The sequence below is a fragment of the Lactuca sativa genome, chromosome 5 (genome assembly GCF_002870075.4).
Source record: "Lactuca sativa cultivar Salinas chromosome 5, Lsat_Salinas_v11, whole genome shotgun sequence".
Taxonomy (NCBI): domain Eukaryota; kingdom Viridiplantae; phylum Streptophyta; class Magnoliopsida; order Asterales; family Asteraceae; genus Lactuca; species Lactuca sativa.
In genome coordinates this window covers 332542710-332562670 of record NC_056627.2, presented here as the reverse complement: position 1 = coordinate 332562670, position 19961 = coordinate 332542710, and the positions used below count along the sequence as shown (strand labels likewise).

Genomic DNA, 19961 nt, shown 5'->3' with positions numbered 1-19961 from the left:
TACTTGGGACCAAAAGGAACAAAAACTCACAAATGGTAGATCTAAGATATGAATGATCAATTTCAAAGATTTATACCTTCATCAAGCTGAGAATGGGTCCCAAAATCCAAATCCATAAGCTTCTCCTTGATTTCCATCTTTGGAATAAGCACCATCTTCTTGAAAATGGGCCAAACACTCCAAAAATGGACTCCATAAGCTCAAAATGCCACCATGAATGGTATATGACGATTTCTAGGGTTTTATAGGGTGGAGGCTGAAGATATTAGGGTTAGGTTATGAGATAAGGAGCTTAAATAGGGTCGAAGACCCTAAAATAGGGTTCTGATCTGACTGGCGTACGCCCAACGTAATTCTGGTACGCCGAACGTATTCCGAAGAACATTCGCGACCATCCTGGTCAGTACGCCCAACGTACTCCAATGTACGCCCAATGTACTTCCTTCTTCACTAGTACGCCCCATGTACTCTTTGTGTATGCCCAGTGTACTCGGCTAAGCCTGAAAACCACAAAACTTCCAAAGGCCATAACTTCTTCGTTATAAGCCCGATTCTGACGATCCTTATATTTGCGGAAAGGTGACGAGAAGCCCTACACTTCTATCAACTTATACCTTCCTTAAGACCTTCCGAACAAAAGTCCATTTTCGAAAAAATCCTGAACTTCCGCTTTACCGAAATACCCCTAGACTCCAAAACACGAACCGAACACCCGAATCACTTCTAATACATCACCCGCACCCAAAAGGGCCCAGATCTTACCTTTTCAAAAGTCCTAATCCTTATGATGACCGATCTTCAGGCCACATCCTTAGACTAAGAATCGATTCGGGACAGGATGTTACAACTTATCTCTTGGTAATACTACAACACTCAACTCCCAATACCAACTCCGCTTTAGGTAACTATATTATAACGTAGTTTGATTCCTTGACACAAAGTATTTTATGTATTATTACACTCTTTCTAATAACACTCTCATTATTTTCATCATGAAATAATAGATATACATCTTAACACATATAAAACCATCTCCGATTCGCATATTGTATATTATCAAATACGGTTCTAACACATATTCCAGGCAATAAGCATATAGCTCACATATAAGTCTTTAGCACACACACACACACACACATATATATATATATGTGTATATATATTAATACTTGTACTAAAATTATGTTAATGAAGTGGACTATGCAGTCACTTGATAAAAGTGGATGCCTCAGAATTTGGGCAGAACTTCGCCTTGGTACTTTAGCTTTTACTCTGATGTGAACTAGGTACGAATATCACTAAATCTTAGTCTAGTTTCATATTCTTGGTGAATATAATAATTATAGTCTAGATTCCTCAATAATTCCAATGTCTACATCAAGATCTATCAAGTAAGGAACAACCAAGTAGGATCGTATCGTAGGTAGGGTCCGTTTGGCATATAGAGTATACTGTTTGGAAATCCCACTTTAAACACCTCACTAAATCCAGCCTAGACATCACTCCCGTAAGTAGATCAATCAGCATAATGACTTGGAATTATTGATAAATCATAATTACAGGTTCATAATAACGATTATGACTATAAATAAAAGTTACACTTGAATAAAATAAATGTAGCTTAACTTATAGAGTTTTTAGCGAAAACCGGGAACTAAGCGAGCAGAATCTTGATCTGAAAGCTCTATATCTCAGACACTTCAGGTCTCGCTAAAGTAGCCGGAAACTAGAAAGTATCGGGACTAGAGCGTGGAAGGTATTCCATAGGATTCTGGGAGAAAAGTGTGAGAAAATGAGTTGCATTTCGAAGGTGTATATAGGGTTGGATAGCATGTGCACACTGCGCATCCTGTCTGTACGCGCCCTACACTTAGTCGAGTGGTTGACATGGCTCCATGCAGAGTGTGACATGTAGCGGAAATCTAGTGGAGTGTCAGTATGCGTCGCGCACCTTGTCGACGCACGCACAAATTTTTAGTTACTTCAAAAATTCATATCTTCTTTATACGACATCTGCTTTTGACATTCTTTACATCCACACATAGCTATCGACGAGATCTACTCCTTTCGTTTAGACTTCGTCCGCTAATTCACTCTTTATTTTTAAAGCTATATTTTTAATTGGCTTAGACTGTTAAAGTCCATATAAACATCATAACTTTTTCATACGATATCCGTTCTCGATTGTCTTTATATTGACCTATATGTATTGACGAGATCTTCAACTCTCGTTTAGATTGTTTTTCCTAACAATCGATTTAGGCGTTCTCTATATGCACAATTTGGTTTTATGATTCCTATGACTCTTGTTTAAATTATTTATCATAAATAATCTTCTATCAAAATATTTGTTTTATCGTCGTGACGAATAATTATCCTATTATTCTTTAATTGTATAGCCCTATCTTGCGGACGTTACAATTATCTTCCCCTTAGGATGATTACGTCCCGAAATCATCTACAAAACAGGGATTGTATAATGACTCCGCACGTTACATTTCCATCCTAGGTAATATCCGTAACTCTTATGTCTTTTCTATTGAGTTTTCTAACTCTTAGACTTCTTGACTACCACTCATCAATTCACTCAAGTAAATCTCATAAGCCTATTAGACTTGTTCATGAGAAAACTCTTTTGATTGATATTTTTTCCTTTATTCTCAAACCAACGATTAAAAATTTTCATTTCATTTTTTCCTTTAACAAATGAAACATTCAATTTTTTCTGTGAATCAGGATTTGAAAAACATGGACCATCAGGTTTAAATGGTACAATTTTCTTTGGCACATTTGTTGGTTTTGACGAACTCATTTGTAAAAACGAGTGATGTTGTTATTGAAAACGAGTTTGATACCCAAAATGTGACACTTTTTGAAAACTTTTATGATTTTTTGAGAAATTTTTTTGAACACTTCTTTAAACATGATTTTGAATCTTATGTTCCTAAACAAACTTCAATTTTTGAGTAAAACCATTTTGATTTTTGCTTTCAACACTCTCGTTTACACCTTTGTGTAATACTTTTGATGATTCTTTTGAAAAATGAGTTTTAGGTTAATGTGAAAACTTCTTTTGATGAGCTTGTTGTGACTTTTGTTGTGATTGTTTTTGTTTTTGAAAATCTCTTATTTTTTTTTTCCAATAAGCTTTGTTTTGAGCTTTCTTTTTGGAAAGATCTTCTTTTTTTAAATCATATTTTTCAACATCAATTTTGAAATTTCTAGTCTTCGCTTTTTGATCCTTCAACTCATCTAGTAAAGACTTATCACAACATGTTTTTGACTTCTCTTCGATGACAAATTGGATACCTTTGACAACCCAAACACCGGATTTGTCATTTTTATTATCTTTTGAAGTTGAAAAGTTGTTGATCTTTGATTCAAACCATTTTCTACAACATTTTGATTTGAATAAAAACCCTCATCAATCATTTCAAATTATCTTCTTTCAACAATTCATTCAACTTTGGATCAACATTATCACCAATTCCTTTTGTAACAAAAACTTGATTTGGAAAATCAAAAAACTGTGGATAAAGCAATGAGTTTTGTTCAAGAAAATGTTTTCATTTTTCTTTTAAAATTTTTGTGTATTCCTCTGAATCCTCAAACACTTGTACTTCAACAACTCGAGGAATTTCCTTTTCACTAGAATCATTCTCACAGTCACTGTTATTATTTGTTATTTCTTCGACAATAACAAACTCTTGAGTTTCATCGGTTTTGGTTGTCGAAGATGAATCATTGTTTAACTTCGATTTTGAATCATCATTTTCTTCGTTTTTAGCTAACGAAGTGATTTTAATGACATACAATTTTGAACAATCTACACATTCCTCTTCCTCAATTTCACTGATATTATCAAATCATTTTCAATATTAGCAAAATTTTGTTGAGTACTTTGTGTTGAAGTTTCAGTTTTGTTCAAAATTTTCATTTGTTCGTTTTTAGACAGAGTATCATTTACTATATCTACCAAGTCATCAATATCCAAACAATCATCAATGTTAACAATTCCATAAGCATACAAATCATTTGGTACCTGATCATACTTAGCAACCTTACTCTCACAACCATATGTAATTTCATTGTCACACCCCAAAACCGGTAACGGCGGAATACGTTCTGGGGTGGAGGACGTCATGTACAATATCATAACAATTGCATAATAGTAAAAACAAGCGACAACAACCATTGCATATATATAGTAAATTTAATTACAAACGTGTTCTGTAAAGTTTCATAGACACCAAAAGTTTAACAAAATAAAAGATGGGTCTTGTATGTGCTCCATCTTCTCCAAAAGCTGCCCCTGTACCTGTCTATCTTTGACCTAAGGATACAAGTTATTTTGAAAACGAGTATCAGCATTAAGCTGGTGAGTCCATAAGAATTTAGTGTCTTTGTTGTATAAAAGTGTTTTCAAACTTATAGAATAAAAACTGAAATTTATGTTTATAAGTAGTATAAATCCCTAGAAAATCCTATATTTTCCAGAAAAGTACTTTGTAAGTTAAATCCTTTGAGTTGTGTGTAAGCATTATCATTGAAAACCTTCAGTTGTAAAAGTACAGTAATAAATCTCATGTGAGTAACATAGGTGAAGAAAAGTTATGCCTGTTAACAGTAGTAGTGGTGCAAACTTCCATTAGTAATAGATATTTACTTACTTCGGGATGTTAGTTTAGACTTAAGTCTTAGTGTATTATGTTGGATAAAGGTGTAACCCTTCAGGTGACCAGACTGAAGTGATAATAGAGAACTCGATGACCTTCCCGGTCATGCGTAGTGTAGTGATGTAGTGCCACCCCTGAGCCTAGTCGGCTCGGACTGTAGCTAGCAGTCGGGATGTAATAGTGTCTGCCCCGTATAGATCTATACATGTAGTGTTGCCTTCCAACCGGAAAGCCCTGGTCACATGGTGTAAGCGCAATAGAGTGTCTTATAGAGGGATAGTGTGTTATACTCTTGATTCGTGTATTCTTCGGTATTATAGTATAGTAGTCTTTTGTATAGTTCATAGAGTGTTCCCTTATACATGTATTAACTTGTGTTAATAGCCGTTGTAGTGAGTATAGTAGTAGTAGAGATAACGAGTAGTAGTCTTAGCTATACCTATTATAGCTAACTAGAGTGTATGACTTCCTGCCTTTGAATAACAAAGGTATTGAGTGAGATGAAGACTTTCATATCTAACACAAATATATATGATATATAACTAAGAAATCAATGACAGTCGGACGGATAACAGATACCCTAAGACCACATCAAACAAGAACAGGAAATAAGGCGAGCTATCGGTCCTAAGTCCTTCAAGCCTTACTTATATAAATATATTAGTGTAGATATATTTTAAAAAGAAAAGTAATTTAAACACAGTTTTAAAAGCAGCTTAATAACAATTTAATCTTAAAAATGCATTTGCTAATCAATTAAAACAGTTTTATTGGAAAACAGCTAAAAGTGTAGGAAAATCCCTTTTTAACGATAATTTGCGAATCACATATGATTTAATGATAAAAACTTGTAGAATTTATACTTGTATCCCCCCCCCCCCCCCCTAAAACATGTAAAAACATTTAAAAGGTTCATTAAGGGGTATGAACTCACCTGAAATGAGTAGATCGGTGGAAGTGTCGGATGCGCGTTTGGTGTCAAGTAGAGACTTGTACACCCTTTATGACCCTAGAAACATATGAAGACATATGTTTACAAGTAATTAGTGATTTAGAATCTAATTATACACATATAGTCATCCTGATGTGATTAAAGGTCTTATGGTTGAGTGCTAGAAGGCTAAAGGGTTGCAAGGAAAGAGTATAAGACCTCACCATGGAGTTTACTCTTCTAAAACTCACCTTAAGTGAGTTTACAGTTAGGGGACCTCATCCCCATGAGTTTACGGCCGTAAACTCATGGGAGGAGTGTAAGTGAGTAGTTTCAAGCTTTTGGTGGTTCTAGAAGTGGTTCTAAGGTATTATACAAGGTTATAGGGGTGTTTAAGGTCAAAGGAGGGTACTTCCTTGGAGTTTACGGTCCAAGGACCACTCCTTGGGAGTTTACGGACGTAAACCCCATGGTTTACGGTAGTAAACTCTTATACACCTCCAATCTTTGATTCCAAGGTTCTAGGCTCAATCCTAGCATGTTCTAGTGAGGGTATAAGGCTCTTTAGGGGACTTAAACTCTTATTTGGCATGTTTTAGGGGAGTTTACGGTCTAAGCATATGCTTGGGTCGTAAACTCTAGTTTACCCCTCAATTGTTGATGTTTAGGTGTTCCAAGTCCGAAATAGCAAGTCCCTAAGCCATATTTTAAGCCTAAATGTGATTTGGAAGTGTTTTGGGCTTGGTTTGCAAGGCTAGAGGGTGTTTACGGTCTAAGCATGTGCTTGGACCGTAAACCCTCTTTCAAGCCCCAAAAATTGATGATTCAAGGTCCAAACACTTCTAGGTTAAGTCCAAAGCTAGTTTCTAGGCTTAAGGGGAAGAAATTTGGCACTTTTGGCAACATTTTAGGTGTTTACGGCCTAAGAAGGTTCTTAGGCCGTAAACTCCTCCTTTACAGCCTTCTAACATGATTTTCAAGCTAAAACACAAATCAAAGGTGCCTAGAACAAGTTAGGGTAAGAGAACTTACGTTTTGGAGGCGAAAACTTGCGGTTTTTGGATGAAATTGGGCTTAAGGAGAGAGAGTAGAGGGAGAAGGTGGGTCTAGTGTGGTAAAAGGTTTCTATGGAGTGTTCACTCTCCTTTATATAAGGCTTGCGTGTTGTACCCGGTATACGACTACCCGATACTTATGCTTAACGAGGTTTAAGCTTTTTACCCGGTTAAATAGTCATAATAAAAATAATTTTTTCCAATTAAATGGAAATGATATTTTACGTGTTTTTATTTATCTTGTCACAATGAAATATAAATAAATAAAACATTTATTTATTTGCCGACCCCAAATTAACGGAAATTTTATAAAATAGAATATTCCATTAACGGAAACGGGGCATAATAACGGAATAAACTTTGGGTTGTCACATTCATCAACTAATTATCGCTTAAATTTAATGAAAGGAAGTATTTTACGATGTTATTCTCTACAAATATTCGATGAATGATAAGAAGAGTAAGCTTCCCATACAATCGTTTTGCTATATTACAATATATGTTTCATTGTTTTACAAGCAAACTATTGTCCATTCTAAGGGAATCTCTATCAATCATAATATTTGTAATTTTCAAATCTAAGCTCTCAATCCTAGCCTTTTTCTCTTCCAACTTATTCCTGGCCTCATAAAGCAATTTTTTATTTTTCTCCAACTCACTACTCATAGAAATTAGTGTGTCGTTCAAATAAGAACAGGTATCATCAAAATCAAATAGAACAGTATTGTAAGAATTTAAAGGAATATTAAGAGAGATAAGGAGATCATGTACCTTCTCAGTAATAAGAGACTTCAAAGTGGTTGAAACAATGCATTTTCCTTCAATCAACTCTTCTTTTTCTTCACTTTCATCCACAAACTCTTTCAACAGTCTCTTCTCCTCTGAATGATCGCCATAGTGCTTGGCAAACATAACACCATGCGTCAGATGATGCATTTCCTCATCGTATGAAACAGATAACCAAATCTCGTAAGTGTCATCTTCAACTTTGCTCGAAGCTCTTCGATTTTCATCACATAGTAAGCTTCATCTTTCACCTTCTCCTTATTTTCCTCTTGCTTCTTTAGCATACAATCCCTTGCAAGATGATTCTTTCCATTGTAGTAGTTACAGTCGTAACCATAATCTCCTGTTAACTTCTTCTCATCTTTCGTTTATTCCTTCTTCTCTTCCACCCTCTCAACACTCTTTTATGGAACACTGGAACTCAAAGATGACTTCTTAAAAGAGCTATTTTTGAAATTTCCACCAATAGGCTTCTTGTAAAATTTATTGACACTATTATTCAAATAAGAGGCCACAACTTCATCATAAGAATTCATCAACATGCCTTCTTCACTATCTTCTGCTTCACCATCATAACACACCTCTTTACCAGTAGTTTTTGAGACCAATGCCAAGGGACCTCCAAAATTCATTATGTTTGTCTCTTCTGCAATCTCTTCCACTTCAGACTCATGAGCTTTAAGAATATTGTAGAGATTCGACAATGAGTAAATGTCGAAGCTCTCTTGCGTCTTAATCATTAAACAGATGTTCTTCCACTCCTTCAAGCCAAGAATGAAAGTAATGTTGAACTCTAGAGAAGTACGAACAACATTATACCTCGTGCACGTGAAAATCATATCATTGAACTGATCATAGTACGCTTCGATAGATTCATTTTCCTTCTTCTTGAAGTTAGCTAACTCAGATAAGCATGAGTCACCGAGCTTTTTTTTGTTCTCTCATTTCCCTGGAATTTTTCTTTGAGTGTGTTCCAGATCTCTTATGCAGTCTTGCAACCACATATGTAGTTATACACAATCAGTGGTAAGGCTCCACAGAACTCTCAAATGCACCTTTTGTCGTTGGCTTTTTTTCTTATTACCCAAAGAAATCATATCTTCATTTTCACTGGTTGTTCCTACTGCTTGAACACGATCAGGACGATATGGACCCTTGTCAATCGATCTCCACAATCATCATCGATTCCATTGAGACAATCTTCCATACAATCAACCCACTAATAATAGTATTCAAGAAGCAGCATAGGAATCTTCGTGAATGAACCAAGAAGATTAGTGAAATTCATCATGGTATTCACATCCAAATTGCCATTGAATTGATTTGAAAAGATGAAAAACTTGAAAAGAATGAAATTAGATATAAACGATTGATTAACGATTATAGAATCGCTAAATCACAGAGATCAATCGAAGAATTACGTTTTCACTTGCGGAAAAACTGAATCAGAGCAAATGATTCAATTAAATGAAAACGAGAATGAGATTCTTCAATCGATTTGTCAATTCCTGCTCTGATACTAATTGAGCTTTTTAAGGAGGTGTGCTTCTAACTTGAGTTTTTTGCGTACTAAAGACGTTTTATAGTTTAGCATATGACGACACCTCCTTAATAAGTTTAACCAATGAGATTTATTTTAACTTGAGATAAAAGTTCCCACATGTCCTCCATTTTTTGTCCATATTTCACAGAGGAAAGATGTCGGTTTCTCTTAGAGCCGAGGGGTATGGCGCAACATTATCATCCACATCATGCTCCCAGTCTTATTTTCTCAAGTGATACCATACCCAAAGATCAAGAACACATTCCACATCCGTCCGATGTATCATCATTATCCACATGCATTAGGGGAAGTTACAGCTTAATCATGTTCCACCATTGAATTGTCACCACATAAGGTGTGTTCTTTTCTACAGAACGATGGAATATATAAGATGAATAACAATTATATACTTGTGGGAAAGATACTAAGGGCCCTACTTTTATCACTACAATACTTGACAATATTAACTTTTGTATGTTTAAATACACATTTGTCATGAGAATCACTGTTATATATAGGCACCACAATCAAATGTTACCTTGTAACATGTTTACGGAGCAAATGCAGTGTTATATATAGGCACCACAATCAAATGTTACCTTGTAACATGTTTACAGAGCAAATTGCATAGCTTTTGGACTCGAATCAACCATGACACACAACATTCATGCATTGTTCCTTGACATAATTTGAGTTGCAACAATCTTGGAAGAGCCAGTGCTGTCAGTCGCCACATATATGATGTGGCATCATCATATAGAGATATCTAAGCACAATGTTGATTGAGCACTTGTTCTTGTCTCTCATCTTCAAGTTTTAACTAATCCATAATATTTCAATGCACTGATTCTAATTTGTTGTTGGATTGGTTCCATGATAACATGCTCAGATTTCAGAAACATATAATAACAATTTGCATGTTATTAACATTATGAAATGCTCGCTCAGAACATGATATAAAGCAACATTCATTTAATCACACATATGCAAGCTGATTATTGCATCAATTTCAGTTTATATTATTTCTATGAGTAGTATTGGCTTGTGTATCTTTTGGTTATAACCAATCAAATAAGCAAAAAAGAACACTTGTAGTTAAAGCCTAAAAGTAAAAGGACTCCAATGAACGACATATACTTATCTATAATGTACTTCACTACAACAGTCTTCTAGATCGTTTTCTTAAAATATAATTTAACAATCATATAATATTTGATACCATGCATCATCCCACAATGATTTAATAACATTGACGAACACATTAGCATATAATTGAATAGCTAAATAAATGGTGCTTGATGAGTGATCAAATCACAAACAGTGACAATGTTATCTTTTTTTAGGTGAGGTGGCAACTCATTATAAAAGGAATGTGTATTATTACAATATTACTATTATAATATTATATCATCATATGTTGTTACTGTTAAGTGTGTTAGCAACTGAAATGACCATTCAGAGAGAGAACGTTAGTGGAGAACGCAATACATACTCAAATTATTGCTTCATGATATGTCTAAAGAAAAAAGATCAACAGTTCCTCATTACTCTTTCTTTCTGTATTATTTACTAGACTAGATAGAATTTCAACAAGCTTAGTAGATAATAATAAACAAACAAATAAATAATCAGTAAATATTAAACCTATTTCTTTTTATGGTTATTGATGTTACAGTTAGAATAATAATTTTACAGCCTGGATCGGGAATCCTTTTTAGCAGGAGGGGTGGGGATATGCAAAGCATCATAATGACCAAAACCATGGTACAACACTCTGATTGGATTTGGATCATCTTTTTTATTACTACCACTCTTGTATTCATCACCATATTCTGCGATACATATCAGACCACCTGAATCTGCATCACTCATATACACCCAAATTGGCATCCTGCATTTGCAATTTCATATATCATCCATCATTTATACAACTAAAAAAATCTATACAATTTATAATATAAACCCAAACTCACCAAAAAGTAAGATTCGCAATCTAATTAACAATATTAATTATTAAGAGACTTAGGCACGTAAAAGTAATTAAGCATAAAGAATGATTATGGTTAGTAGAATTATATAAGTTGTCATGGAGTGTGATACCTTGGAAAAAGACAAGGGCAAAATGTTCAATCAGATAAATTCAACATTTAGGCTGTTAACTTTAACGACCACCAGGGACTAAAAATGTTCAGATACAATGAATTAGGGATCAAAAAAGAGAAAATATTCCTTTTTGGACCAAATCCAGACAAATCTCTACAGCACAAGGAAGAAGGAAGAAAAACGTAATTTACTTTATGGATAATGACTTATATGGGTAATATGCCTTTCGATTTGTATCACAGCATCCTATGTGGAATAACCATTAATGAGATGTTCAGGGTTGTTGATGCTTATGGCCACCGTGACCACGACAGCTTGGTTGCTTAGGTCTTGTATTATGAACGTCGTAACTTTTTTATACGATCTTTATACCCACATGTTCGTATTTGAGTCTACTACAATTTTCGTTTAGATTACTCCTGTTAAAAAATAATATATTTTTACTTACGATCTTTATATACATGCATAACGTTTTTTTATAAAATGGTAAGTAAAACTATATTACTTTTTAACAGGGGTAATCTAAACAAAAATTGTAGTAGACTCGAATACAAACGTGTGAATATAAATATCGTTAAAATCCGAGATCGTATAAAAAATTTACGACGTTCAGAACGCAAGGCCTAAGCAACCAAACAGTCGAGGCCGCGGTAGCCATAAACATCAATAGCCTCGAACACCTCATTAATGATTGTCCCATGTAGAAGGCCGTGAGAAAAAACTTAAAGAAACTGGTCATAAGTACTGAATGTGTACAAAAACAACAAGGATTTATTTTGCAACAAAAAAAATATATTAAAGATTAAATGTGCAAAAAACTATTAAGGACAAAATGCGTAGAAAAATGAGAAATATATTTACCCTATTAAATCTTTTTTTCCGGAATTATATGTAGCCGGTTATACGGACCGAATGTGTACAGTTTAAACAAGTTGAAGGGGTAAATGTGGACGAAAAAGAACTCAATGACCAAATGTGTACAAATCGAAAAGTATATTATTACCCTTTTATGTCATTCTCCCTTTATTTTATATGATGATTTACCATGGAAATAGGCTATGACTAATGACATTAAGTCCAGGTGTCTAAATGATCTTTACAATGACAAAAGTTTGTTTCATCAACAAACAAACAAATCTTGCTCTTTACTTATTCAAACACTAACAGCACAAAACTTACAATGTACTAGGTTTAAACTAGTATTTTCATTAGATCACTTTTTGATTATCAAACTTTAACCATCAATTAATGTAACCTGGAAAATTACTGCTTCCTTGTCTTTTCTTGCTCTTCTTAAACTGCTATTAATACGTTTACAGTTTAGTTTACTTTACTTCACTTCCTACCTCTCTTAAAAGAAAACTAATTTCAACATTACTTTTGCATCAACACACTAGCATACATACCAGTATCACCACACATGCATCTTCAATACATAACAGCATATTAGAACCTTATATGAATGAAAACACCAATATCCTTGTAACAATCCCCCATTGTGTGTATATGTGTGTGTGTGTGAGAGAGAGAGAGAGAAGGATTTACTTGAGAACATGAGAAGCCATGAGTAATTCAGGTTCGCCTCCCCATACATGTGTCTTTCTCATTTGTGACACATATGAATCAAAGTTGCCTTCAATAAACCTAAATGAAATCAGAATTCAGAAAGCCCCCTCCATATCAGAACTAGTCAGAAATATATATATATATATATATATATATATATATATATATATATATATATATATATATATAATTGTGAAGGTACAAGAGAAATCCCACACATCTCACCATTCAGTTTCTTCCCGTCTTTTAACAAATTCATCTGCCACCTATAAAAGTACCACATCAAAAATATATATATATATCAATACGGAGCAAAACAATAAATAAATAAATAACGATTTTCAAATCAAAATTCTTAGATGTAGTATATGAATAACATATACATACCCTGGCACGTAATTCATCAGCCAACTCTCTTTGCATTCTCTCAGTGGGAGCAGGCTTCCCTGATCGTATACATGCTCCATGTGCAACAGCCCGAAACAAACATCTCCCATCTCCCGGTATTCCTGTACACAGTCAAATGCACACCAAACACAGTACAACCTGTTGTGTCAAGTCCTATCTTGTCATAAGTCATAACAAATGGATGTACTACAACTTAGCTCACCTATAACAGAATAATCGGTATGAACTTGCTTTCCATGTGAAAAGTTAGTATTTGATGAACTACAGTCGTCTTCTTCCTTCTTCTCTTCTGCTTCAGCATATGATGGCTCAGAACTTGAACTGCAAACAGCTAATCCCATTGCAACCCCAGCTGATGCACATCCTTGTGTCCAAGATCCAGGTACCAAACTCCATTTCATTCTAGAGATGATTCCTTGTTTTGGAAATAAAAGCCTAAAGTTCATACTGCGGGACCCAAGTGAAAGATCAAATCGTGTCTTTTGTGTCCCACTTCTGGATCGCATAGCAGTTTTGATGCTTAACAACTGCCAGTTGTTGTTGTTGTTGCTGTTGTTGTTGCTCCTAGGGTTTGCAGTAAGAGAGTGGCGGGAGTTTGTCTTCACGACATGATTTGGTTTCACACATCCAAGTGAGAGATGAAAACAGCATGAACTTGATGCAGATTGAGGCATCACACTGTTGATGGGCCCACTTGGATGGACGAAGGGTTTCACACAGGTTTTAATGGTGGAACGACCAATCATGGTGTCATGACTCCAGATTCAACCTGAATCGCTGTACAAGGAAATCAATTGGATGATATCTAAATGCATAAATTCCAATATTCATCGATTTCAGATAGAACAAACCAGCAGAATCAGAATAAAACAGCATAAAGTAGAAGCAGCAATGGTGGATGTTGATGCTTCGATTCTATTTCAGGGCATATATTCAAACCAAGACAAATTAGTGGTGGTAGGATCCGCAGGCGATAACGGTTTAATCCGAAAATCTTATGGCTCATAAAGTAAGTCGTCAAATTCGTTTAATATTAAATCTATGAAAGAATTGGTAATTCGGATTTTTTACGACCAAAAAACAAACAGATAACTTCAGCACACTTTCATAAGATGAAAACATCTACAGTGAAAGAGAAATGTAGAGGCGTATAAATACGAGGAAATTGCAAAGGAACATACCTGTTGAACAACGGAAACTGAATTTATTATTGGTAAAGAGGAAACCCTAATAAGGAATTGGTTTGAAATTGGAGAGATGGAATCAAAGAAGGAGAAAAAATGTGGGTTAAGGAAAGAATGGAATCGAACCTGATAACATCTCATCTTGCTGGAACTCTCTTGAAGCTTCTTCTCTTTCAACACCTTCATGATTATCAAACCCCTAATTTCTCGATTTAAAAATAAATGCAAAAGAAATTAAATTACCTGACAATTACCTCATACTTTTTATTCTTATAATTATTCCTACCTATTAACAAATCACCATTCAAATTAATTTTATTTGATATATTTTTAATATAGTCTTAATGAATTAGTTAAAAAAATATGAAATAATGACACTTGAAATAATTTTATTGGATAAGAACATTTGTAGACATAAAAAATTAAGAAGCAATTTAATTTCTCTAAATGCAATATCAAATACTAGTTAAAAATTAAAATTTATAGTTTGCTAAGGAATGGGATTTGGGGTGTTGGGTTTATTTAAGGAGGTTATTAGCATGTTGGGTTTATTTAAAAAGATTATTAAGGGTTTCATCTAGTTATAAGTTAAAAAAATATTTGGATAAAAATAATTTAATGTGGTGAGAAACCGTTAATAAATCATTTTTCATAAACTATCTCACTCTAAATTATTAGCTTATAAGCTAATAAGCTATGAAGCTAGAATAATCGCGAGAAGTTACGTCATTTTTATATGCGATATGTATCAAGAAAATATGGATGAAAAATAAATAGGTATATATCACCACAGTTATATGAAGCAATTTCAGCAGATAGCAAAGCTAGGAATGAGTAATAGTATGTATAAATGAGTAAATACTACACGCAAATGAAAGTTTCAAGGGTTTATGGCTCCTCATCCATTTCATCCTATCACTACTCGATCTTGTGATAATACTCAATGGCCCAAAAACATTTGACAATCATTTCATCTATCGAGCACTATCGAGCACTAGGAGGTTATATTAGTATGTTAGTATATTACATAGTTGATTCCAAAAAGTCATTCTCATGTCATCCAATAACTTGTTTCTTTGCAAGTTTACTTTTTAGATGACAAACATGGTAAAAACAACACAATATTTGGACAATATTTTTTGAAATTTTCTTACAATCATTCATCAAGTATAATCTTATCATATGTATAGAAAAAAATGTGAAACCATCATCCTATCATTATGGAGAAAACATTATGGTTTATTTATTCTTCAAACACAACATGTAATCCCTCTATTGCAATGATGAAAAAAAATAAGCTAAAGGTCCATCCCTCTGTTGCAATGATGAAAAAAGGAGCTAAAGGGCATCTATAGCGTAGCCCACTTTTAAAAGGAAAATCATTTGTATGATACATAATCACTAATATTGAGCCCAAGGTGAAGGATAAGTACGCTCGTATTCATCCTCTCTATTCATCACCAAAACCCATCTCCTGCAAAACCTTATCTAAGTAAAATATCAACGTAGAGAGACATAAACAATTTCAAAATCAATTTTAAACACCATAAATTTGTTTTTCCTTATACAAACCTATTATTTCATTAAACACCAAATGCCATATAAAATATGACGACCTTTCATGAAAGTCGACTACTCCATGTTAATAGTATCACCCACAAGAAGACATAAGTTGTTAACCAGCACTTTACCAATTATATTGTATTGACAACTTGTTATAGTAATATAGTGGTAACCTTTAACCACTTTAGGATCGCTAATATTATGAATTAGAATAATAAATGATGGATTGCACCTTCTCAAAATGATACTCAATTCATGAAGTTGTTACACCAAGTTTACCACCTCAGTTTCCATTACATACCAAAATCGCTTTATGAATTTAAACGTAACCCACCAAGACTAGATTTTATCATTGCCATAATCCCAAATAACCTTTTTCTCGAATGTCAACTTGGACTTAATAACAGTCAGATTCTCCGCATAAATTCTTTTGAACAAATTGATTTGGTGGGTTGGTCGTACCTTGTCAACCAGACCAAATTTATTTGAAAAGTTAGTGTAGAATTTGGTTTCTACATTACGACCACAAATCACATGAATTTGACGTCTTTTTTGTTTCAACATTCCCTAAAAAGTTGATTTTTCCACACCTTCTATTCTCTAATGAATTTTAGTCTTTTTGGCTAAATTCATCAACTTGAGTTTCTCAATATCCTTGTAAGTCTTTTATGTAATTGTTTCTTTCCTCCATATCACTTCAAGAAGCAAGTATCAATTCGATAATCTATATCTAAGATCTTATTTTAAAGACCACCTAGATTAATGTTTTTCACATATAAAGACTTGAGGTTATTCTTAAGATTTTGAAGCTTTTTGTTGAAATAATTCTACAAAATTTTCCCTTGAGTGTTCCAATAAGACCGCACTACATCTTGAAAACCCTTTATAAGGAACCATGAATGGCATCTTCAAAACCCTTTATAAGGAACCATGAGTGAAATAGTCTAAAGAGAGTATGATCATAATCAATCACGATTTCCTTTATTTAATACCAATTCTTTTATCTAACCTTTAAATTAGACAACATACATCAACTCTCAAATTAAACTTTGATACCAGCATCGCTCACCAACAAACATAAACAAATGATAATAAAAAATTCAAAAAATAAGTTAACTGCAACGTGTCAAATATAACCATCGTAATTTACTTATAACCAACTTAAGTCTACAGAATTCAAATATATCGTAACAAATTCTTAAATCAAATAAGGTTATTTTTTATATAAAAAATGACTTGAGCTTTTATATATATATATATATATATATATATATATATATATATATATATATATAACAATTCATTTGAGACGAAAATAATTTTGTGAGACCATGAGACTGTGAAACCAATTTTTTTTAGTGAAATATTTTAATATTCTATTGTTCATAAAAATAGAATATGCAATATATTTTAAAATTATATATTTTAGAATATTTCAATGTAAAATATGTTAAATTATTGGTTTAGATTATTAGAATATTACACATATTTAATTTTTATAAATACTAGAATATTAGAATATTTCACTAGAAAAAACTGGTCTTGTGTATCACAAGATTAGACCGTTTCACATGAACCTAATATATATATATATATATATATATATATATATATATATATATATATATATATATATATATATATATATATATATATATATATATATATATATATATATATATATATTCTTAATAAAAGCCTCTCTTAGAAGCCACATGTCCATCTTTTAGACCATCCTTCTGCCACATGTCCTCTTAATGTTAACCCATTTTTTATTTTCCCGCTTAAGGTTTTTCTTTTCAATCGTTTTCTATTCTTCTTGATTAATACGGATCCCATAAAATTAGGAATTTATTTCCGGTAGTTTCTTATTCTTCATGATTGGTATGGATCTCATGAAATCAGGAATAATCTTCGCCCCTTATTCCATATAGTGTGTCTTCTTTCTTTTTTCACATCTCTACTTCATATTCTACACTTTACTCTTTTCACCAGAAAACCCTTAGATGGACAACATCCAATGATTGCTCTTCATCAAAAGGTAGTCATCATGTTTCCTTCAACGATTTTATGTAAGTTTTCTTATCGTGATTCTACCTGGTTACGACCTCCTGTTTTTCTTGGTCTTTAATTAGACAAGACATCCTGCATCTTTCACTTAATTATCCATTTGATTTCCTTGGGTTCAAGTATAAGATGTTTAAAAATATATACTGATTAGGTCAACTTGTCAAATCTCCTTTGGATTTGGGTATCAGATGATTAGACTGCTCTTGATCTTAATTTTCAGAATCCTCAGTTTTATTGGAATGTTACTGCATCTTATCACTTTTAGATATTGTACCTTTTCTTAGATGATTCAAGCCAAAATGATTTATTATGAAGAAATCTTGGTGTTGATTGTTGCTAAATCTAATTTAGGTATTGATGATGCTTATTCATTCGCCCATATCTCAATAAGTAAATAGTACATTTATGGTTATCATATATTATGTAGTCTTCTTTCTTGATGTTGGGGGTATTCTCTTTCATCCCATCACTAATTTGTGGTGGAGTACAGATTATTCCCAAAAAATCATTAGCTTATTTGTTTCATGGTAGATTGTGTTTTATTAGTTGCTTTTGTAAACATAGATAATGGATGTTTTTGTTTTTTAATTCTTGATTGGTTTTTTGGGTCTTTAAGTTGGTTATCTTGATACTCTTTGCAAAATCATGATTAATGGCTATGATTTTTATAGTCTTAATGTTATTTTATTTTTCCAACAGTATAATATAAGGGTTATAACCTAGTTTATCTATAATAACACTCTAATTATATGTCGATATACCCACGCATTAAAAACTTATAAAATGAGTTTGAAAAAAGTAGGCTAAGGGTCCGTTTGATTTCCTTTCTAATTGGGTCTAAGGGTGGACTGGGACCAAAAAACTCAATTGGAATGTTTGACACATCTTCAAAAAGGTTGGACTCGGTCAAAAACTTAGACTCGGTCCAAAGAAATGTATTGATTCAGTCCCTTATTCTAGAGTGAAGGACCGGGACAAATCGGCTCCAAAATAACCAATTCCCGTTATGACCTAAACAATCGTCTACACAAAAGCACAGATCGGAAGAAGAAAGTGATTTCATAGCCGTCATATTCCTCCACAGCCTCCATCCTCTTCCTCTGTCGGTTTCCTCCGATCACACAACCTCCGACCATCCTTCCTCCAACTCAGGTGTGACCTGCTCTTTCTCCTGCATTTTTTTTGATTGATTACCTTAATTGTTTCCTAGATAAGATGTTCTTCAACAACGTTTTTGAATTAATCATGTTTATGTTCTTACTAAATTCCAGAACTTTTTTTTTCCTGTTTAATGAAGATTATGATGCTTCTTGCACCATTATGATTTTCGTTTCTATAAGAGGATCTTACTTTGTAATATCAATTACACATATTAAAATAACCTTTTGTTTTCATTTTTTATTAGCGTCGCCATATTGAAGGTTCTATTTCTATGCACCAGAAGGCACATGTGGATACTACTAGATGTGTGAAAAGGAAATTATGACTTAACATATGCCAACTTCACTGATCATATCATTTCATAAAAGTTATCGCATGTCTTGAAAAACATTTCATAAAAACATAATAAAGTCAGAGTACAAATTCTCAGGAGGATCTCATAATGCGGAATACAAGGCGTGTGTGTGATGGGCCGCTACCGCGTCAGCTCCTTCCCCTTCGAAGAAGAGGTACCTGAAACCAAAACTGAAAACTGTAAGCACGAAGCTTAGTGAGTTCCCCCAACATACCACATACCATACAATCACATATCATACATACTGCCGGACAATTCTGGGGTGCCCGACTTACCCGGTACGGTCATTCTGGGATGCCGACCTACCCGTGTCAAGCCGTTCTGGGGTGCTGACTACCCATGTCAAGCCATTCTGGGGTGCTGACTACCTATCGGTCCTGACAACCGATCCTCGGGGACTATTTCACCCCTACTGCTATTTCACCCCTACTCACTACTCCACTCCACAAACACGAAAAGGGGGAAAACTCGGGGACTCGCAACTCGACTCGCCGAGTCCGATGAACGACTCGCCGAGTCTTTCACATGCAAACACTATATACTCGATTTTGCTCGAATCC

At 33.8% G+C, this 19961-nt stretch overlaps 1 protein-coding gene and 1 long non-coding RNA gene across 6 annotated transcripts in view; both read right to left on the bottom strand.

The window, feature by feature from the left end:
- Positions 1 to 10616: 10616 nt before the first annotated feature.
- On the bottom strand, positions 10617 to 14525 carry LOC111897880 (OVARIAN TUMOR DOMAIN-containing deubiquitinating enzyme 4). 4 transcript variants are annotated; one of them, XM_023893825.2, is made up of 6 exons: positions 14379 to 14525; positions 13271 to 13845; positions 13048 to 13169; positions 12886 to 12926; positions 12640 to 12738; positions 10617 to 10882 (listed from the first exon to the last, which is right to left on the bottom strand). In XM_023893825.2, exons 2-6 carry the CDS (start codon positions 13812 to 13814, stop codon positions 10681 to 10683), a joined length of 1008 nt encoding a protein of 335 aa, XP_023749593.1. In that variant the 5' UTR covers positions 13815 to 13845; positions 14379 to 14525; the 3' UTR covers positions 10617 to 10680. The 4 variants fall into 4 exon arrangements, with proteins under 4 accessions (XP_023749593.1, XP_023749590.1, XP_042751395.1 ...); XM_023893822.3 differs by having other exon boundaries at positions 14250 to 14389; XM_042895461.2 differs by lacking the exon at positions 14379 to 14525 and adding an exon at positions 13920 to 14224.
- A 4829-nt stretch (positions 14526 to 19354) lies between these two features.
- LOC122194522 (uncharacterized) overlaps positions 19355 to 19961 on the bottom strand; it is a 6660-nt gene continuing 6053 nt past the window's right edge. For both annotated transcript variants that reach the window (XR_008223588.1, XR_008223587.1), the window contains one exon: positions 19355 to 19559. This is a non-coding gene — a long non-coding RNA (uncharacterized LOC122194522). The remainder of the gene's footprint in view (positions 19560 to 19961) is intronic.